General features: G+C 50.4%; 1 protein-coding gene across 1 annotated transcript in view; it reads right to left on the reverse strand.

Annotated features, from left to right (window-relative positions):
* Positions 1–22,278, reverse strand: part of ADCY5 (adenylate cyclase 5) — a 156,467-nt gene that overhangs the window by 19,768 nt on the left and 114,421 nt on the right. The window contains exons 8-14 of the mRNA XM_070466074.1: positions 21,794–21,934; positions 17,183–17,205; positions 15,668–15,812; positions 14,327–14,424; positions 10,862–10,949; positions 1,687–1,803; positions 1,103–1,267 (exon numbers count right to left, since the gene is read on the reverse strand). Of these exons, the coding sequence (XP_070322175.1) occupies positions 1,103–1,267; positions 1,687–1,803; positions 10,862–10,949; positions 14,327–14,424; positions 15,668–15,812; positions 17,183–17,205; positions 21,794–21,934 (777 nt within the window). The remainder of the gene's footprint in view (positions 1–1,102; positions 1,268–1,686; positions 1,804–10,861; positions 10,950–14,326; positions 14,425–15,667; positions 15,813–17,182; positions 17,206–21,793; positions 21,935–22,278) is intronic.

Raw genomic sequence — 22,278 nt, forward strand, 5'->3', positions numbered from 1 at the left:
GGAGTGACCAGTGCTGGGAGAAGATGTGCTGGGCTGGAAGCCTGATCCTGCTGCTCTCTGCAGAATGGCTCCCTGAGGAGGCCCAGCAGGGTGGCGGAGCACTCAGCATGCTGCTCAATAAGGGTTCTCGACACCGAATTTTTAAATCCAATGATCTGTAGGTACACGATTTCATTCTGGGGTGACAAAAATGCTGTAGAATCCCATTATAATAACGGCTGCACAAGTTGTGAATATACTGTGTGTTAGTCGCTCAGTCGCGTCCAACTCTTTGGGACCCTGTGGACTATAGCCCCCAGGCTCCTCAGTTCATGGAATTCTGGAATTCTCCAGGCAAGAATACTGGAGTGGGTTGCCATTCCCTTCTCCAGGGGATTTTCCCGACCCTGGGATTGAACCCAGGTCTACCTGCATTGCAGGCAGATGCTTTACCATCTGAGCCACCAGGGAGGCGCTAGTGAGTTAGTAGGAGAACCCAACCCAGTGATACACTAAAAGCTACTGAACTATACTTTGAATGGGTGGGCCAGGTGGTAGTACTGGTTTGGGATAGTTTCTTTCGCTCCCCTCCACTCTCTGACCTACAGCAAAGGGATCAGGCAGGCCACCCAGGGCAGCACTGGGGTATGCTGCTGAGGCTGAGGGTACAGAAACAGCTCTGCCTTCAGGTTAAAAGCAAAAATTCTTAGGTCAGGTGACCTGGGTGGGAGCTCTGGCTCTGCCACTTGCTGTGTGACCTTAGGCACATTACTTAACCTCTCTGTGCCTCAATTTCATCTGTATAAAGGAGCTAATAATAGCATCTTTGTCACAAGGTTGCCCTGAGGACTAAATGAGTAAATGTGAAGTTCTTAGCACTGTATTTGGTACATGGTAAGCACCCTATAAGCAATAGCTATGCTATTATTGTTGGTAATATTATACAGGGAGGTTGGCCTTGCTCACTGGTGTCTGGCACATAGAGTGAGACAGATTTCGGGGGAAGGAGGTTTCTGGAATGGCAGTGAGCCCGAGGGCCCCTGACTGTCCGTCAGAGTAGTTGAGGGTGGAGAGGGGCTGGTGGCGGGTCCCCATCTGTATCCTGCCCCACCCTGCCCAGTACCTCGGGGAAGTTGCAGTTGGGCCAGGAGCTGCCGCAGAAGCCCTGCTCATCACCCAGACTGTAGTTGACGGCCGACTCCACCACATGGCATGCGTTGACCTGACTGGCACTGATGTTGTGCTCGTCCCCCAGGCAGCCAAACAGGTCCTTGGAGTTGCACGTGAACTGGGGGCGGGGAGGAGAGGCTCAGCCCATGGGGGCCAGGCCAGAGCAGCCCATCTCCACAGGCAGCACATGCTCCCGGTTTTGGGTGCAGTCTGACCCTGACCAGGGCAGGGGATGAGCGTGGAAGAGGCCGAGGAACAGGCAAGACTTGCCCAACTACCCAGGGCAAGGCTCATAAACCTCCCTGTGGGGGGTGTACTTCCGAGAGCCTCTGGTCCTCTGGCCTTGAGAGTGAGGACTAAATGCTGTGTGAGAGGCTTTAGGAGCTAAATCTGATTCCAGGCCTGAGGTGAGACCCAAATAAGAATTTCCAGGGAGGGAGAACCCCAGGGCCTGAGGGAAGTCTCCTCCCAGTGCATGCTTATGGGGTTCAGGGCCCCAATGGGCTGGGGAGGTGCTGGGGAGGTGGAGCCACCCACCATGTTGACAAAAGCTGACAGGAACACGAGGGTGATGGTGAACACCCCCACCAGGGTGCTGTTCATCTTGGACCGCACGATCTTCCTGGAGAGGGTCTGCAGCGGGGCCGGGAAGAGCTGTCCCAGGGGCAGAGGGAGGGAGGGAGAGAGAGACGGAACAGAATTCAATGGACTCCACACACCGCCGCAGAGGAGGCTGTGAAGGCTCTCCCCCTCTTTGTCTGTCACCAGCAGAACCCTGAAAGCTTTCCTGACCCCCCTCCCTGTGTGTGAGCCTCCAATCTCTGCTTCCAGGCCAACGACAGTTAGATTCTGCAGGGGGCCAGGAGGGGTCCGCCTGAGGAGCTCACAGGTGAGAAAGGAAGGATGAAAGGAAAGATGCTACCTTCACCCCAACATGGAAGCAGAGGAAAAGCCCATGTACCAACTGTGTGAACGCTGGGCCCCTTAGAGTTACATTCAGGGAGCGGCAGGAGGCAGCAGTGAAAGAGTCATGGCAGAACTTTCCGAGGAGGGTCAGAGGGTTTCTGGGACAAAGCAGGGAGCTGTGGATCTGAAGGCTCAGGGAGAGCCTGGTATCTGGAAGAAGGGGATGGGCATGTGTAAAGGGGCAGAACAACCTGTGAGAAGAGGGTGGCACCCTGGTCACATGAACTGAGTTTGTTCAGCAGGATGCCCATGGGTCTGCCATTTCCCTCTCCTAACCCTCCCTATATTTCCTTCAACCACACACACTGTATGTCCACAAAGACCCACTGCAGTTTTGGTAATTAAATGGTTGGGTCTACCAAATCTGATACAACTGGCCTTGGCCACCACGTCCTCTTCATCTCCTAAGCAACCCAAAGAAGTTGGCAGACCCAGAAAAGCAAAGTGGTGGACCTGTTTCTCTCACCCCACCTACCTTAATGCCTCCTGGTAGGCTGATTTTCAAGCTTGCCATGTCCCACGGAAACCCCTACAAGCAGAGGAAGCTGGTGGAAAAGCACCCAGAGGCCTGGGTTCTGGGCGTGGCTTTTCCTGGGTGACCCTGAGCATACCTGCACATTCTGACTGAGCGTGCCGGATGCAAGGCTTAGCCACCCACTCTTTCAGAGAGTAACATAGACAGCTAGGTAGGTGAGGGCACACAGTGTGACCGTGATATGACTGCTCATTCCCAATGTGGAGAACACTGGCTCACGTGCTACAGTGTTTAAGGCCAGCAAGTGTCAGGCCCTTGGTCCAGTGTTCCTCAGCTGTGACCCAAACTTATTACATGTGGTCCCATGTGGGCCCATCAGGTTGCCCCCATGAGACTTTGGCAAACCAAAACAAATATGCTGATGCTTGTAGTGCTTGCTATGCCATGAGTAATAAAGTCTCTTGTCTCTGAACCAAGAGTCTGGTAACTTCTGCTAGCATCTGTGAAAGAGAAACAAGCGTAAAACCAAATCTCAGACCCTTCACAGTTCTTGACACCAAGAAAGTGCCCTGCTTATCCCTGAATCTTGGGCTTTGGGCTAAGTATGCATGTAGGGAAGCTGTATATCTTTTCCGTTCCAAATCTCCCTCTGCCTTACCAAGTCCATTTCCTATTCAGCAGAGGGAAAGAAGGGACCACATAGAAGGACTGTAGCAGGGACAGAGGCTTACAACCCACTTGGGCTCTAGGCTGAGTGGTGAAGACCTTGAACTTCATGTGCCAAGCAGAGGTGCCTCTCAGCTGTGCTCGTGGAGCAGAGTCTGGCATTTTTTTCTGAGAAAACACTTCCTTTGGAGGGTAATCTGAACTCTGACTGAACCCACTCTTTTATACTCTTAGGTATATACCCAAGAGAACTGAAAACTTAAGTCCATATAAAACTTCATATGCAAATGTTCAGAGCAACATTAATAGCCTGAAAGTGGAAATTACCCAGATGTCCATCAACTGATGAAGGAAGAAACCAAATGTAGTAAATCTACATGATGGAATATTATTTGGTCACAGATGAAGGAATGAAGTGCTGTTTTATGGTACAAGATGAACAAACCTTGAGATATGTTAAGTGAAAGAAGCCTATTTCAAAAGGCCATTTTTTATATTATACCACTTACACAAAAGGCCCAGAACAGGCAAATTCATAGAAACAGGAAATAGATCTGAGGTTGCTAGCAGATGAGAGGAACCGGGAATGAGGAGTGACTGCTAATAGGTGTAAGGTTTCTTTTGGGGATGATGACAATGTTCTGGAATTAGTGGTGATAGTTGCAGAATTTTGTGAATATGCTAGAAGCTACTGAATTATAATTTTATGACCTTTTTAAGGAGAATTTTTTAGTATGTGAATTATATCTCAAAAAAGTGCTTATTTTAAAAATTCCTGCTCAGCCTCTTACTGTGTGATCCTGGGAAAGTCATTAAGATCTTAGAGTCCCAGCTTCCTTATTGGTAAACAGGGAATATCTACTTTCCTGGGTAGTAGATATTCTAGGGTGGTCATGAAGACCCAATGAAACGATGCATTTGAAAGTGCTTTGAAAGCTGTTAAATTCAGTAGAAAATTTAGTTAATATTTTCATTTTAAAGAGCTATGTTGCCAATAAGAACAAAAGTCCTTGTTTCTCATTAAAGGAATTTTTGGTTTCACAGCTGTGGAAAATGTTTTGGCAGGAGCATGAGGCACTTACTTACTCTGAAACGGTATGACAGATGGTTTCTAATCTTTGCCTGCTTAAAATTTTGCCATTTCATCCTCCCATCCCCCATGTTGCTTAAACCATTTCAGTTCTGATCACCCTATCCATCAATTGAATGGCTTCTTTCATTACCAGTGTAATGACTGATTTAGGCAAGTTATCACTAGATGCTAAAGCCTTTATAGAAGGTGGTTTTGTTGTTCTTTAATTGCTAAGTCATGTCCGACTCTTTTGTGACCTCATGGACTGTAGCCTGCCAGGATCCTCTATCCATGGGATTTCCCAAGCATGAATACTGGAGTGGGTTGTCATTTCCTTCTCCAGGGTATCTTCCTGACCCAGGGATCAGACCCACGTCTCCTTCATTGCAGGCAAGTTCTTTACCACTAACCTGCCAGGGAAGTCCATAGAAGGTGGTGGTTGTTGCTGCTCAATCTCTAAGTCGTATCCGACCCTCCCTCTGTCCTTCAGTATCTCCTGGAGTTTGCTCAAACTCATGTCCAGAAATGTGGTTGGGGAACACTAGGTGCACAGAGGCTTCCTGGTGAACCTGGGACCAGGAGCCCCACGGGGGCCACCCAGAGGCCAAGAGAAGAACTGCAGGCTATTAAACAAAATTCAACCAGGAATAAACTTGTAACAGCTAAAGAATGATTACCTCAATGCATTGGCTTGCTACAAACCAATTTTCCTTGTCACCATTTCAAAAGATCTTCTCTTAACTTTAAATCTCAGCAGGAACCCAGTAATTGCTGATATTTTGAAGTCTGCAGAAGATTTGACATCCTGGCCTGGCAAAGGTTTATGGAATATCTCACCTCCTGTAATAAAAAGTTCCCCTGTATATTGACCCGAAATCCTACCTGTACTAACCCTGGTGTAAACAATAAGATTTTTCACCTGGAGTAGAATCTCCTCGTGGGGCTGCCCTACAGCTGCAAACAGATCCTGGAGGGCATTTGCCTGGCAGAATGATTATATCTGTGCAAACCAATTGCTCAATGCCTGTTCACAGCAGAGCTCAGGAAAAGAATCAATTAAAAAAATTTCCCATCCAGTACATTCCCAATCTGATTAATTCAAATCAATTCAACTTGAAAAACGGGAATGGCGACACAATTAATAAACCGTGACTGGGTGAGGGACAGCTTTGATCCTGGCCTCTCTGGAAGTCTCCAGGCAAATCAATGACCTCCCTGGGGTCCTGGTTCCTTACTGTGATGTGGGGCCAGGGTATCCAGGAATGAAATCTGGATGCAATCTGACAGCAGAACATTTAAGAAAACAGACTTTCTGACAAGGAGCTAATAACAGAAGCAGTGGCTCCTGCTTCAGAAAAAAATTTTTTAAAAGATACAAAAATTTCAGAACAAAGCAGGCAGGCAGTGACCAGGTGACACACTACTGCTCTCATCACCTGGCCTTTCAGGGGTCAATTGGACATATTAACAAAGACAGTGTCCTGGAAGGGAAGGGTTGTGGGCTCTGGAGTCAAGAACCATCTGCATATAAAACCCAGATACCCCATTTCCTGGCTTCCCTGATGGCACAGTGGTAAAGAATCTGTCTGCCAATGTAGGAGATGTGGGTTCGATCCCTGGGTCGGGAAGATACACCGGAGAAGGAAATGGCAACCCACTTCAGTATTCTTACCTGGAGAATCCCACGGACAGAGGAGCCTGGCAGGCTACAGTCCATGAGATTGCAAAGAGTTGGACACAACTTAGCAACTAAACACCAACAACAACCCCACTTTCTAGCTCTGGGATCTAGGGGAAGCTGTCTAACCACTTGGAGCCTCATTCGTCTCATCTGCAAAGTGAATATAATAAAAGCTGCCTTCAAGGTTTGGGAAACGCCAGGCAAGGTGGCACAGCTGGGCTCTGGACCCAAGACAGCAGACTGAAAAGCCACGGGAGGAACCTAAGATCCGCTTCCTGGCATGAAGAGTTCTCCACCCCTAGAGGACCTGTGCCCGCCAGCAGCACATCCTCTTCTAGTAGACGGAGTGCGAGCCCAAGCATCTGGAAACGTGAGTGTGGGATTCTGCAGTGGTCACAGGACAGAGGTACTGGGAGGCGAGAGGTACTGGTGGTGGAGTAAGACCTTACTTCAGAAGTTGTGGGCAGGAGTCAGGGTGGAGTGGTAGGAAGGAGAGCTGGCAAGGTGAGACTTGGCTACATTCAGGCTTCAGGGAGAGGGACAGGGGGCCTTTTGGTGACTGCACAGGGTAGACAAGGGCCTGTAGGAAGCTCCGGTCAGATAAGCCTTCTGGGCCTATCTGTACCCAGCTCCCAAACTGCAGGAAAGCAGAGTTTGGCCTTCTGAGATCGAACATGATGAGGAGCCACAGGAGAGACAGGGAACCCTGATCAAGTGTAGGAACAGAAGGGAGGCGCACTCTTCCACCCACCTGGGTGGCGGCGTTGGCAAAAGTGCCAGTGCTGTCGGGTGCAGGCCTTGGCCCCTTCACTGGATGATGACGGGACGGAGGGACAGGGAGACTGATGGACCAGGCAGAGCCGGCCAAAAAGCGAAGGGACTGCACTCAGGAGATATAACAGGCTTGCACCTCTGGAGGGGACCCAGCAGAGGCTGGCCTGGATCTGGCAGGGTTATTGCAAAGGGGTTCCAGGCTCAGGTGGTTGTCTGGACTGTCTCACTGTTTGGGAACCTTCCAATCTGAGATTCTCTGAGTCTGTGGACCACGTGTGATGCAAGGAGGGATTTAGCATGGTTTTCTCTGAGCAGCTCTGGGGCCCAGATCAGCACCAGTGCCAAGGGGAGAAAGGACTAGAGTGTCTGGGTGTCCACAAAGCCCTCTAAGAGCCTCACCAGAAAGAGGCGCTCAGGGGACGCTCCTCAGGACAAGGTACCCCAGGCAGAGGAGCTCCAGAGGGCAGTGAGACCGGACTTTGGGACAAGAGGAAGATCAAGGCTCCAAATCAGTCTTGCTGAGAAATCTAGGTGTGTGTGTGATCTGGACCAAGCTGTGTCAGGAAGAGACCACACAGGCCCAAGATGAAAACACACTCAGAGCCCTTGGTGAGCAGCACATTTCAGAAAAACCTTCCAATAGAAAGGACCCAGGAATTGCTCCCAGACAGATGGCTAAGAAGACTGTGTCAACTGACTCAGACTACACTTTCTTCATGTTTCTCTCTTCAAAAGGAATAAAATATGGATGGTTTAAGAAATCATCCAAGTCCAAGTTGTTTTGGGGAAATGGAAAAGTAAATGAAACAGAGAAAGAGACCATGTCTGACAGAACCGCCTGGCTTTGGATCTGAGGAGCCCATTGTGACGGGGGTGATTTAGGAACTGCTCTATCTCTTCATAATGCCACTAGCCATGACATCTGAGAAACTGTGGGAATAAGATGAAAAATGTCTGAGTTCTGGCAAATCTTTTCACAGAGAAAAGCAGAATGACACTGAAAATTCCAGTTCAGTCAGCTTCATGGCAATACCTGAGAAGGTGATATAATCAACTTTCAGTCAGTCAGACTGCAGGCAGTGTGGGGGGAAGGGAGGGCCAACCTGCCCTGCTACAGAGACACCAAAGGGGAGACTTAACCCCCTTCACATCTTACTGTGCAGTTCATGCACAACACAAAGAGGAAAGATTAACTGGAAGATTAACTGGAAGAGGAGTTCATACTACAGACAATTGCTCAGGTTGGGGTCTACTTTACAGAAAGTGGATAAATGCTGAGAAGATGGATTATCAGAGGCTTGTGAGAGACAGATGCAGCCAGGACCCCAAGATGGGTATTAGAGTCTATTTGCTTCTTGGCCTAGATCAGCAGGTTTCAGGCTTGATAAGTCACAGAGTACTTTTTTTTCCTAAACATCCTCTTTATAGAAACTCTACATCTGCAAGATGGAAGAAGCAGGCTCCCCTGGTAGAAGGGTGTGGGGAGGTGGAGGTGGGGGATGTAAGTGTTCCAACCACCCCCTGCCCCCCAACCCCCCCTCAGGAAAACTGAGGCCTCAGAGCAGTCAGAAAATCGCTAAGGTGGATAGAGGAATTGAGAGCAAGCTGATTAAATGTGACGTTGATTACAAAATAGGTAGATTCAATAAAACACAAGGAGGCAGGGAAGATTTTTATAAATAATCTCCAACAATGGCAAGAATTCACTAGACCAGAGAACTAACTCAACATGGCAGTGCGGGTGGGGAAATGGGTCTGTCCCCCGTCCCTCCCCGACCCCGCCTCTCCCCCCCCTCCCCCACCAGCAGATACACACTCAAAACAGGGAACACAACCCAGATGAATTCAGTGTAGCTCAGGCTTACCACAGCAGCTAACAGAAAAGAGATAAATCTAGGTTCCAGTTTAAAAATTGTGAACAAAACTTTGATTCTGATTTGAATAGGCTCATTAAGTTCCTCAAATAAACAATGACTTTGCCTCAGTTTATAACTTCAAAGAAGGAAAGATTCTTTTTTGAGCATTCAGCAAAAGAATGTTTAAGAGGCCCTTTTAGCTACAGTATGCTTTTTTTTTAATGTTGTGGTGAAGTATATATAACACAAAACTTGCCAGTTTAACCATTTTTAAGTGTCCATGTCTGTGGCATGAATTACCTGCACAAATGCCGTGAAGCCAGCACTTCTATTTCCCAAACCCTTCCATCACTCCAAACAGAAACTCTGAACCCAGTAAACAATAACTCTTCATGTTCCCTCTCCCGGCCCCTGGTACCTTCTAGTCTACACTCTGTTTCTGTCAATCTGTCTATTCTCAATACTTCATATAAGCAGAATCATGTAATATATGCCTTTTGTGTTTGGCTTCTTTCACTTAGCGCAGTGTCTTCAGGCTTCATCCATGTTGTTGCGTGTGTTAGAATCTCAGTCCATTTTATGGGAGAATAATACTCCATTGTATGGGTAACACTTTGTTTATTTGTTCATCTGTTGATGGACACCTGGGCTGTTTCCACCTTTTGGCTCTTGTGAATATATGGTGTGCTTTTACAGGCATGAGATGAAGAAAGTGGGACTGTCCACGGAGGGATAAATAGGTTCGGGGGAGGCGGGCTTGACCACAGCAAGACCAAAGGGCAAGAGGGACTGAACACAGAGCAGGAGCGAGGCTGTAGCCTCAGGGAAGGAGCCGGTGGAGAGGCAGGGAGCCAGGGTTAACCCCTGCCTTGCAGCACAGCAACAGACTGAGCACCCAGCTCAATCTGCCAAGTCACCTTGGCCAGCCCTGCCTCTCCCTCAACCCACTCAGAGGCAGGGCTGTAGCACACCAGATGGTTGTAAGGTCCTTCCAGGTCTGACCATCAATCCTTCAGATACTGACCATCAGGCGATGAAACAGTGAACAGCCCAATGAAGGACTCTGTTTGGAGGGTGGAGGGAGAAAGAGGACTCTGGAGGTGACAAAGGCCCAACTCCCCAGGAAGGAGAACAGGGTGCCCCCTGCAGAGGGTGTAGGGAGTGGTAGCAGGGCCTAAGGCCCCAAGGGGCTTGGCTCCACGTGAGTGTCCAGGAGGAGCAGAGAAATGGTTACAGCACAAGCTGGACAGGGCTTCTCCCTGCCAGGATAGAGTGCTTTCTAGAACCAGACTGGCCCCATCAGGGAATTCTTAGTGAAAGTGAAGTCGCTCAGTCATGTCCGACTCTTTGCGACCCCATGGACTGTAGCCTACCAGGCTTCTCCATCCATGGGGTTTTCCAGGCATGAGTACTAGAGGGGCTCCCATTTCCTTCTCCAGGGGATCTTCCCAACTCAGGGATCGAACCCAGGTTTCCCACAGTATAGGCAGACGCTTTACCCTCTGAGCCACCAGGGAAGCCCAGGGAATTCTTAAACCAGTGGGAACGAACTGGAGGAAGAGGTTGGTGGGCAAAGCAAATGGGAACCTGACTGATTTCTACAACTGACCCTAATAACCTATGGTCAGGTCACCTCAAAGGACACAGCTTGGATGGAGACACGGCATGCTTAAGAGGAGACATGGGAGAAAAATATAGAGCAGGGTCTCACATCCATATCCCTAGCCATGTGGCCTAGTTGAAACAATGGACCCCTCTGGATCTCCCTCTCATCTATATGATGGGCAGCTCAAAAGCCATCATCTCTAAGGCCTCCTCCAGGGCCATCTCTGGGGCACACTGGAACCCAGAAGAGGTGTGACCTCTTTCAGCCATTCTTTCAGCAGATTTTTAGTGACCACTGCTCTGTTCTCGGCTTTGTGCTGGGTGCCCTTCCTTTGGCCCATCTGATACCCAGAGGACAGATGGAAGAGATGGCAATAGAATCTTCTTGTTGTAGAGATGGGCAAGGGCTAATGGAAACAGCCTGTACAAATAAACACCCCCAGACAAACTATGGCCCCTGCAGTCTGGCTTGCTGCCAGTGCCAATCAAGAGGTATGATCCAGCATCAGGCACCTGGGTCCCGAGCGTGACCCTCCAGCTCCATCGCGGTGAGCTTATCAGAGGGCTGGGAGGCGAGGGGAGAAGGCAGCTGGGGATCAACTGTAAACTGGACTCACCTTCACGCAAGAATAGATCACGGACACAAACACCACCAAGGTCAGCAGCAGGAAACAGGTCAGGTAGAAACTCAACATGAACACGGAGCTGGAAGGAGAGAGGAGGTGGGAATTCCAGGGCTCTGAGAGGCCCTGCGAAGGAAGCAGAACTTGCTCATTTCTCCTGCACCCACTGCCCAGCCTTTGGTGCCTGGCCCCTGACTCACCGAGGGGAGATTAGAGCCTTGTGAGCCGATCTAGGACCCTCCTCCGTAATGGTCTGGCTCCTGCCCTTCCTCTTGGTCCTGTCACTTTCCTGGGGGAGCACAGCCCACAGCAGGGCCGAATGGAGAACTGGTGACACCTGCTCAATGTTTTACCTAATCCTTAGCTATCCATAGACTCATTTTGTTTAACTGGGAAGGACCTATTTTAAAAATCACCTGGTTGTTCCCTCCAGGTAGTCACTCATGGCTTGACAAGTAACTCTGAAGATGGAACATTGATTTGATAAATGGCCATCATTTATAGAAATGCATTTGTCAACAACACAACCAGCCACTCTGAGAAACAGTAGTGACATGTCCCTTTGGAGGGCAGAGTCCCTAAAGCTGTGCCCACTGTCAGGCTGCACAACAGTCCTGCTCAGTCCTTCTGTTCCCCTACTCCCACCCAGCTCAACAAGTCATAAAACCCTCCAGGCTCTCCACATTGTCACTCCTTACAGGAGCAGATCACAGGTGAGCTTAATGTTCACCAAGAGCCAGAATCATTGGACGAGAGAACTGCAGATGACTTTCCATCTGGGGCCTGCCTCGGCTCTCCTGGGACAGGGGCTGGCCGAGGCACGGCACTCTCCACCAACCACAGGAGCCTCAGACACTCCTTCTCCCTTTCGGGGAGTGAGATGGCCTGAGATGCCAGGCGTTGTCCACAGGTTAGAGGCAAGTGGGGGACACAGAGGGCAGGTGGACACCTCCAGGGAGGCGTCTTTGTTCCAGGCTCTCCCAGGAGCCAGCACTTATCTGCCTTAAACAAATAGAACAGGCAGAGAGAACTCTCTTCAGAGGGAAAGAAAGACCTTTAAAGTAGCTTTTAAGGCTTCCCTGGAGAGAGGACAGCCAGATAACGACCTCTGTCCATGCCTTAGCAGCTCGGTGCTGTGGCCAGGAGGGAGGGAAGCTGCTGCTGGCAGAGCAGGGATCTGCAAAATCCCAGCCCCAAGCCACGCTGCGGAAAAAGAGAAGCAGAAGGAGGCGGACTGTGCACCCAAGCGAAGGGGACTCTCAGCTGCAATGGGACAGAAAGTCTAGGTTGCTTATTATAGCTATAGCTCCATTTCATTACTGAACGTAGGTCCCTGCCATAAAGACCCACAATCCCACCAGCTCTGCACAGCCTCAGTGCAGGGGGCAATGAGCACTAGCTGCCTAGCCAGGGAGCAACTGGCTGCTGGTGTTTGGTTTTCACCTGCAGTATTCTGATAGGGTCACGGCAGACACAAACACAAGGGCCATCTCTTCAACAATAAGCACCATTAAAAAATAAAAAGCATTGAGTAATAAGACACCATGACGTGTGCACCTCCCCATATGATGCACTGAGGACACTTCTGTGGGATTCTTGTCAAAAATAACCTCCATCGAATCATGAGGAAACATCAGACAAACCTAAATTGAGACATTCTAAATCGAGACATTCTACACATTAAAAAAAAATTTTTTTTTGGCTGCCTGCAGCTTGTGGGATCTTAGTTCTCAGATCAGGGATTGAACCCTGGGCCTCTTGCATTGAAAGCATACAGTCTTAACCAGTGGGCCACCAGGAAGCCCAAGACATTCTACACATTAATTGGCTAGTACTCAACAGAAGTGCCAAATCCACGAAGGATCAGTAAAGGCTGAGGAAGCATCACAGCCTAGAAGGGACTAAGGAGATACAGCAGTTAAATCCAATGTGGGGTCCTGGCCCAGTGCCTAGAACACAAAAAGGCCATTTGGGGGAATGCTGATGAATTGAGAATATAGCCTGTAGATTAGTTCATAGTATTGTTGCAATGCTGACTTCCCGATTTTGACTACCATACTATAGTTATGTGGGTTGTTAACAATAGGAGAAACTAGATAAAGGATGTACAGAAACCCTCCACAGTACTTTTGCAACCTTTTTATAAGTTTATAATTATTTCAAAATGAAAAACAGAAGGTGTTGGGGTGAAGGGACACTTCTAGATTGTTAGATTTAAGAGACATAACCAAATGCAACCAGTGACTCTTGAGGATATCCTGGCTATGAATAAATTAGAAGCAGAAGACATTAGGGGTACAGTTTTGGAGATTTGAACATAGACTTGGTATTAGATGATTGCAGAGGAACTGGGGTTAGTTTGGTTTGGTATAGGAGGCATGGTGGTTAAAAAGCAAAATGCCTTTAAAACAGGTGTAGATTGACATTTCATCAGGGGCACAATGTCCCTGTGTCTAAAATTTACCTTAAAAAATCAGAAATACACCTGAAACTAACACAACATTCTAAATCGACTATACTTCAATTTTTAAAAATCAGATAAAAGCAGATGAAACAAAATTTGCAAAATATTAACAGTTGTTCTACCAATGGGGTGGGTGTTGATTACATTAATTACTTCTCTGTATGCTTGAAATATTGCTTAATGAAAAGTAAAAGATGTGTATATACGCATATATATATATACACACACATAAACACATATGTGGAGTGGTTATCTTTCTCACTTAGCTGTGAACCTACAGTGACTGACTGTCTAACAAACACTTCATTTCCAACAGCCCACTTCCGAGTGGTTCCCTCAGAAAACACAAGCCTCTCTCAGGACATGACCAGTCCTCAGAAAAGTTCAGGAACATCTCTTTGAGAGAAGCCTTCAGAATCTGAGATCCATTCTTTGAAATATCCAGAGTAGCAGAAAACCCTTATCTTAAAAAAAAAAATTACTTATTTTTTATATTTTGGCTGTGCGACATAGCACGTGGGCCCTTAGTTCCCCAAACAGCAGTCCAAATCCAACCTGTGCCCCCTGCGTGGGAAGCACAGAATCTTAACTACTGGACCAATGGGGAAGTTCAACGTTTATCTTTTGAAGATGCTTTGACTTTTTGCAAGAACCAAAGGTCACACAGAAACCAACATGGTGAATACTTTGGGTGATTCAGTGGGCAACAGTGGTCTGTGTTAAAACAGGATGAGAGGATGAAGTGGAGAGAAGGGGTGTCCCATGCGCTGGCTTGCGCCCAAATAGAAGTTCCCCACAAAGAGCACTTCACCTCCCCATCAGGGAGGAGGCAGACCTCGGCTTCCTGGTTCCCCTGAGCACACAACTGGAGACTTCTCTCCTATCTGAGCAAACTCAGCTCAGATCCCACCCCCCTCTGATCTCCTATGACCTCTTCTTTACCCTTGTAGCCCCTACAGCCAGAAGAGGTTGCCTGGAAGGGATGGGGTACTTACTGGGGCACGATGGTGATCTGGACAAAGCAGATGAAGAGGAAGACGAGTGAGGCACATGCCACGTAGGCACCGAATCGGTCATCCACCTGCTTGGAGTACTGAGAGGACATGGACAGGGTGAGGGGGCGGTCACCCGGCCAGTCTGCTCCAGCCCCCTTCACCCGAGACACAGCTGGGACTGCCCACTCCCTACACCTGGAAGGCCAGGTCAAGAAGCAGCACTGGCCACAGCTCTCAAGAAATCAGTCCACTCACCACACTGAGGTGGCCGTGGGGAGGGCGGCTGAACTGTCTTAAACCAGAAACTCTGCAGGCTGGGTCACCATGAGAGGAATCCATAACGATCATGGCACACGTTCCTAAGCACCACCTACACACTAGGACATGTGCCGGAGCCTACAGGCATCACTGCACATCCTCACAAGAGTCCCAGGAAACAGGTATAGGACTGCTACTGTTTCTGTTTCAGAGATGAGCATACTGGGTCTCAGAGAAGCCAGGCGGCTTGTCAAGAGTCACAGAGCTCATCTCCAAGGTCCTGACTCCCAGCTCCCACCCCTCCCATGACATCAACCAGCTGCAAGGATGGCTGTGCTGGCAGAGAGAGGGTAATGCATGAGTCAGTTCCATTTATGCCGGTAAGCAGACTAAGTTCCCTTCTCATAGCTCCCCCCTCCTGATCTGGTGTGCCTCACTTGGCCACGATCATGAGTTCACATGATCCCATGTTGCCCAAACACAAGGGAGACCCTGTGACGTGTAGCAGAGACCCTGGACCCGCTCTGTTTGGTTCCGGTTCTGTCTCTACCTCACTGGGTGGCCTAGGGCAAGTCACCCAACTACTTTGAGCTTTACTTTCTCAGTCACAATTTAAGGAGGGGGGACAAGAGCTCTTGACCACCCCTTCCAACTCGAATACTTTGAGGTTCCAGTGTGCCAAAGGCAGCTGATGGTCCATTTATCATTATGATGATAATAACAATAATACAAATAGCAGTATTTACTGAACATCTACTATGTGGCAGATACTGTTTCATGTGTTTTACACATATGGACTTGTTTAATCCTCACTGACACTGTGAGGTAAATACCTACTGCGTTTTCCAGATAAGGAAACTGAGGCACAAAGAAATTAAGATTTACCTTTTTCCACTGAGAAAGTCTCCCTAAAAGCCCCATTTCCTGGTTAGGACAGCGTCAGAGCTGGGGAAATGGAGGTGACAAGGAGGAGCTCTTTCCATGGTAATGGAAGTGGGAAGGGAGCCAGCCTGTTGCTTCGACCCCCCTCCCCGTGGTCCTGATTCTGCCTGGGGCCCCTCCTTCCCACATGGGGTGCTGTACCTTCTTCTCTAAGTCAGGCTCCCTGAAGGTCAAGAGGAACTTGCGAACATGTTCAGATCGCAGCCTGTCGATGCTCCTGGCATCAATGGCACGGCCCAGAAATTCATCCACTTCATCCTCAGGGTTCGAACTTTCCTGGGCGTTCCTGGTGAGCAAGGAACCGCAGGCACAAGATAGGCTGGCCACCAGGGGGCGCTACTGCGGGGGGGGGGGCGGACTGCGGGCTCAGCCCCGTACCCAGACCCACTAGAGGGGCTGGATCAACCCTAATTAGGGGGTGGGAAGCTGAGAGTGACTCCAGGACAGCCAGAATCTTAAGTGCTTACATGCGCAGAAAACTTCCCAAGTCTCAGAAAACTGCCCCCGCGGGTTTTGGGGGCTTCACTGACCATAGTGAAAATGAAAGTGTTAGTCGCTCAGTAGTGTCCAACTCTGTGACCCCATGGGCTGTAGCCTGACAGACTCCTCTGTCCATGGGATTCTCCAGGCAAGAATAATGGAATGGGTTGCCATTTCCTTCTCCAGGGGATCTTCCCGAGCCAGGGATTGAAGCTAGGTCTCCTGCATTGTGGGCAGGTTCTTTACCATCTGAACCACCAGGGAAGCCCCCGACCATAAGGATTTTCTAACTCTATTGGTATATATATTATTATACGATAATGATAAAACATGTAACCCACCAGGCTCCTCTGTTCATGGGATTCTCCAGGCAAGAATACTGGAGTGGGTTGCCATGCCCTTCTTCAGGGAATCTTCCCAACCAAGGGGTCGAACCTGCGTCTCTTACATCTCCTGTATTGGCAGGTGGGTTTTCTTTACCACTAGCACCACCTGGGAAGCCCATATATGTTATATATGATAATGATAATATGAATTATCATCAAAGGTTTGTTTTTTCCCCTGCAGGTAACAATCTCTGCTCTTAACTCTTCAGCTGTACCATCATCCTGAAATCAAAGGCTGAGACCAGAAGGCAAGACCTCTGCCACAAGACCTGGGAGCCTCCTGGCTGCTCTTGCCTGACTCTGGGGACTCTATGGGAAACATGGTGCACAATCTTTTGGTGCTGAACTAAACACTCTACTTCTAGAGTGAAGCCCAGTCCTCGAGTGGGATTTCTGACAGCCCCAGAGATGGGGAAGTGGAGGGGAGAGAATGGGATACTCCCTCTGGTCGCTGGGATAGGGCCAGGAGCTGGCGACCAATGTATAAGGCCCGCCGCAGCCTGGGAGCTGCACGTGTGTGTAGGTGCGAGTACACATGCAGAGTGTGTGTGTGTGTGTGTGTACAGTTGTGTGTGTGCACATGTGTGTGTGGAGTGGAGATTATAAACGGGTGGTCCCGAGGCCCAGCCTCTCTACGGGGCCTGGGCTCCCGAGCTACTGGTCTCTCAGGTGCAATGGGCTCTGACTGCGTGTCCTGAGCTCATCCTCTCCAGAGCACAGAAACCCAGCTCCAGGCAGCTTGGAGGTAGCCCCCAGACGGAGGAGCAGGAGTGAAGGGCACATGACTCACTTGTCCTTGGGGTCTTCAAAGCCCTGAAAAAGAGGGATGGAGAGAGAAGGAAAGGAGCGTGAGAACAGAGGGGATGAAGTCAGGGGGGCTGCAGCTCATCCTCTGCCCACAGTTCACCCAGAGCTCGGACACAGACAGCACTGTACTCAGCCGTCCGCTCCTTCCTTCGTTTGGTGAACACAGCTGGGGTTGGGACAGGCTCCGTGCTGGACACTGGGGGTGCACTGTGATTTCACTTCCTCCACTGGCAAAATCCATGTGTCTGAGCTCTTCTGGTCCCCACACCTGATTCCTCATCTTTCTCCAAACCTCCCGTCACTTTCCTCCTGGACCATGGGCTTGGTGGTGTATATGTGTTAGTTGCTCAGTTGTGTCTGACCTTTGTGACCCCATGGACTGTAGCACACCAGGCTCCTCTGCCCATGGAATTCTCCAGGCAAGTGTACTGGAATGGGTAGCCATTCCCTTCTCCAGGGGATCTTCCTGCCCAGGGATCGAACCCACGTCTCCTGCACTGCAGGCAGACTCTTTACCATCTGAGCCACCAGGGGCTTGGTGGGTACCCTCCCCATTCTCCCACTTACTTAGATGGAAATAAGAGAAACTGCTAAGTCAGTGAATCCCCACATGCCTGTGCACACCCATGCACACACAGCTCATGGACACTCACTGCCCCCACTGCCAAGCACACAGAGAATCTGGGAGTTCACAAGTTTTGTGCTTAAGAACATGAAACTCTGGTTACCTGAAACAGCTTTTCTGGTATCTGAGAATCTGTGTTCTTGTCAGGCTGGGGTGGCTGGGGACCCAGGAGGTGAGATACCTGTAGTCAAACCTGCCCCGGTTTGACTACTGTCCTGATGTTCTGATGTTCACTCACACAGGGCAGGGGTGAGGGTGGGAGGGGCCCTCACGAGTTACCAAACTCAAGGCCCTACCTAGAGTCCATCTACGAAGTCCACAAAGGAGAGCAGTGTGTCAGGGTCTGACTGTGATGGAATGGAGGGAGGGGTCCCTAAACGGGGAGGGGTGGGACTCGGGAGGCAGTGAGGGAGACATAAGCACCCAGGGCAGGCAGCTTCAGGCTGCCAGGACGAGGGCAGAGCATGACCTCCTGTCCCTGCGATCCAGCGTGGAACATACTGCTGGGCAGACAGGGGGCTGGTAAACATCAAGGGGGCCCAAACCCCAGAGGAACACATCCTTCTTCATTCCCGCTGAGGAGGGGGACTTACGTTGATCCCCAGGAGTCAGAGCTTCCCGGCTCTGAATAGACGTGGGGCCCATGGGAACTGAGGTGTCTGTTCTCCTCGCCAGCTCGGGGCCCGCAGGGGCCTCGGCAGGCCCTAGTGCCACATCCAAGGGCCTGACCGTGGGCTCTGAGAGCCTCCTGGGCTGCCCAGTGGAGCTCTTCCCTTCTCCTTGTCCTCAGAATCTCCAAGCCCTCCGTCCCGGCTACAGGATCTGGCCCATCAAACCATCCCTGCTCAAAACTTGAGGAGCCGGGGTCACTCAGGTGAGTGCCCCATCTGGGGGCAGGCGGGACCCCTCAGGGTACAAGGCCTATTCTCCATAGGCCACGGTGCCTCAGAGGACATCCAACCCACGTTATGCCTATACTGGTCTCTACAGCTCAGAACTAGAGCCGACATGTGTCTAACAAACCTGTCTCTGAGTTTCTCCAGCATTCCTTTGGTCATGTGTATGGGCTGCTGTTGGGGGCTGTGTCCGCTCTAGGCTCCCTGAGTGCCGGGTTGGAGTGGTGAGTTGACAACTGTCAGAAAACACTTTGGTGGATGAATCATAGCAAAAGGCCTCTGAGAACACAAACCAGGATTCCCTTGATGGTCCAGTGGTTAAGAACTCGCCTTCCAGTGCAGAGGATGCAGGTTTGATCCCTGCTCAGGGAACTAAGATCCCACTTGCCTTGGGGAAACTAAGCCTTCATGCCATAACTACAGAGCCTGCCCACTCCAGAGCCTGTAACAAGAGAAGCCCGTGTACCATGACAAAAAGCCCACGAGCCACAGCTAGAGAAAGCCTGTGTGCCCCAACAAAGAGCCCGCTTGCCACAAGGAAGACCCGGTATGGCAAAAACAAACAAACACAGAAACAACCCACAGGCCAGCGGGCTGGGTTCCAGTCCCTGACCTGCTCACCATCTCTAGGACTGTGGTCCTCAGCCCAGGTGGTGGGGGGGGTGGTCCTCAGATGGGTTCCTGCAGTTCTGCCTCAGCACTTCTGGGTAGCAGCTCAGCCCAGGGTTTCTGTCTGGGGCCCAAGTCCTCACCTTACACACTCCCCTGCCAACCTTTGTATTAATACATAACCTTAGAGACTTTACGACATGCCTAAAGCTCCTCACTATGCTTAACAAGCTGGGTAAAAGATGGATCAAGATTTAAAGAAAGAAGCTTCTGACTGCTAGTTACTACCCTTTAACTGCTCTCGGTCACTCCTCAATCTAAATTCCTCAATCTAATCTCCACCCCATCTTCAGTGAAAGTCCAGGAAGAAGCTCTCTTTTTGCCTATCTTTCTCCAGGGTTTCTGGGCAGGTTTAACACCTAAAGCCAACGGTATTCCAGACAGGACACTCTGACTGGGCAAGCAGGGGCCCAGGAGATGGTACTTCGATGCTGGCCTCTTGGGTAACTCTGCCCAGCAAGGAGGGGGGTGGGGAGCCTCTTCTCTCCTTCTACAGGGGTGTCCTCAACACTTATCTTCTGCTCACTTTCCATTTCCTCCCCTCTGGGCGAAGCAATTAACACCACGAGGAACCTTTCCTGCAGCCAGTCTCCCCTGAGACTCTTTCCCAATTACGGCCCTTCTGCTAATTCTTCCAAGGCTTCTTGTCCTAACAATGATTAATGTGTCTGCCAAATAGGTGCTTATAGTCCAAACTAGCTCCTCTGAGACTCTGAAATAACTGAAGAGTCTACTTATACCAAACATCACTAGAGAAAAGAACTTTGCAAAGATTTTAAACAGAGAATGGACAGGCAGCCTGCCTGCTGGTACCTCTCCCTCCTCACCTCTGTCCCGCCACATGGCTTTCTTCTCTCTTCTCCCGGATCTCTCCACCTCCCCCTTACCCTTTCTCCAGTCTTCCTGCTCCCCTGTGCTTCTCTTTCCTCCCACCTGCATGAGAGCTTCCCTCTTTGCATCCTGTTCTTAGTCTTCCCCCTCTCTCTCCTCTCACCCTCTCTTTCACCTCTTGGCCATCCTGGTCACACGGTACAGAGTCTGCAGAGGATGGTTAAAGAACCGGGGTGAGAAGAGAGAAGGTCCAGTAATTGCTTTGCAGAGGGGTCTGGAGGGAGCTGGAGTGGTACCTGGAGCCCTGGGTGGCACTGACCAGGTCCAAGTTCAAAGCACTGAGGCTAGAGGCCAGCCTTCCTCTACTTTGTGCCTTATATTATGACCCTGGTGTCCTGCAAGTTGCCTCTTTACTGTCAAAAGTTAAAGTGGTGGTTCTGACTCAACTTACTTTTCTACTTCGGTGCATTTTCGTTAAAACTTCGTCATTTGCTATTGGCTAGCTGGCAAGGAGCAGAATGACTGGTCCCCAGACTGTCCCCTCCCTCAGACCCCTGGATCTGTCTGCCGACTCAGCTGGACTCTTACAGTCTCTAGTCACTGCAGCTGCAACTTAAACCCAGTCTGAGCCACAGATCCCAACGTGGGGGTCCTCGTGTGGGTGGCATGCCTCTCATTCCTTGATCAGAATCTGTGGGAACTAAATGGACACACACACACACCATCCCTCTCTCAGGGTGGGCAACTCCTGCCTGGGAATCAGGCTGCCCTGTGTGTTCAGATGTAGAGGCTAAGCTCTCAGGAAAAAAGAAAGGAAACACTGCTGCTGAAACCGACTTCCTGTCACCCTTCTCCCTCTTCTTCCCACCCGCTAATGTCTTCCTTCCAGCCTCACTGATAGAATCCTGGCAGCACCTTCTGAATTAGCTGTCCCGGTGTGTGCAGGGGCGGCTGAGGGTGTCTGTCCCCCGAGGCAGGCAGGGTCCCTTGAGATGGAGGCAGCGCCCCTACCACAGCCTCCGCTCACTCAGCCCACACTCAGTCCGGATGGTCTCACAGGGAGACTGGAATTAGCAGGGTGTTTCTCAGCCCTGAGGGCAAAAAGACCATCTCCTGGCACCTGCCAAAAAGCAGTGGGATTTTTTCTGGGTGACTGAGCCAGAGTATATGTTTCAGCTGTCTGGGAAATGTACCAGATGCTGGAAGGTGTCTGAAAAGCTGGTGCCCACCTAACTCCCCAGGGGTCCTCAGACAGTTCCAAGAGACCCCTGGAGGCTCTATGGGACCCTGGGTCTAGCCTGCACCAGCAAGCTCTGCCAAGAAGGGGCATTGCCGCTCTGCTCCAAAGTCAAATCCAGCATGCCAAGAGATGGGGGCCACACAGAAAGCCCGGGGCTGGAAGTTAGGTGCTCTGGCTCCTGATTCCAAGTCAGGGTGAACCCCTTTCCGACATTTCCTCCCGTGGCTCCTCAGGTTCCCTTGGCCACATGAGGGGCCTGACCCAGTCCCCTCACCCACAGGAGGCCCCAGCCCTGGAGAGTAAGGCCCACACACTGCCCCGCCAGCCACTCACCATCCGCTTCATCTCCTTGGACACCTGGTTGCCACCCAGGTGGTTGTAGAAAGGGCGCTCGGCCCCCCAGTGAGGCGGGTTGTGCCCGATGGAGTTGGTTCTCTGACGGTTCATCTTGGCAATCATGGCCTTCTCTTCTTTCTGGGAGAGCAACAGAAAGGCATCAGCCCATGGACAGGGCCCATCGGGTGAGCCCACGCAAAGTTTCATTTCTCCCAATGCTTGGCCAGGTAGGAGTTGTGGCAGAGGCCTCTTCCTTCTCTGCACAGCCTGGGGCCCTAAAGTGCACCCAGGAAATCATCCTAAGTCCCTCCAGACTCCCCAGACCAGCGCTGGCTGGGGGCTGTGAGCCTCAGGTGGGAGCAGCAGGACAGGATGATGAGGTTGGTCTTGTTGGGAAGCCATGAGGCATGGGAACATCTGTCATTGGCACAGAATGTTAGAGCCTGGGTCTGAAAGTACCTGGGAGTGATGCAGGGAGAGAA

This window comes from Odocoileus virginianus, chromosome 4, assembly GCF_023699985.2.
Source record: "Odocoileus virginianus isolate 20LAN1187 ecotype Illinois chromosome 4, Ovbor_1.2, whole genome shotgun sequence".
NCBI classification, from domain to species: Eukaryota; Metazoa; Chordata; class Mammalia; order Artiodactyla; family Cervidae; genus Odocoileus; species Odocoileus virginianus.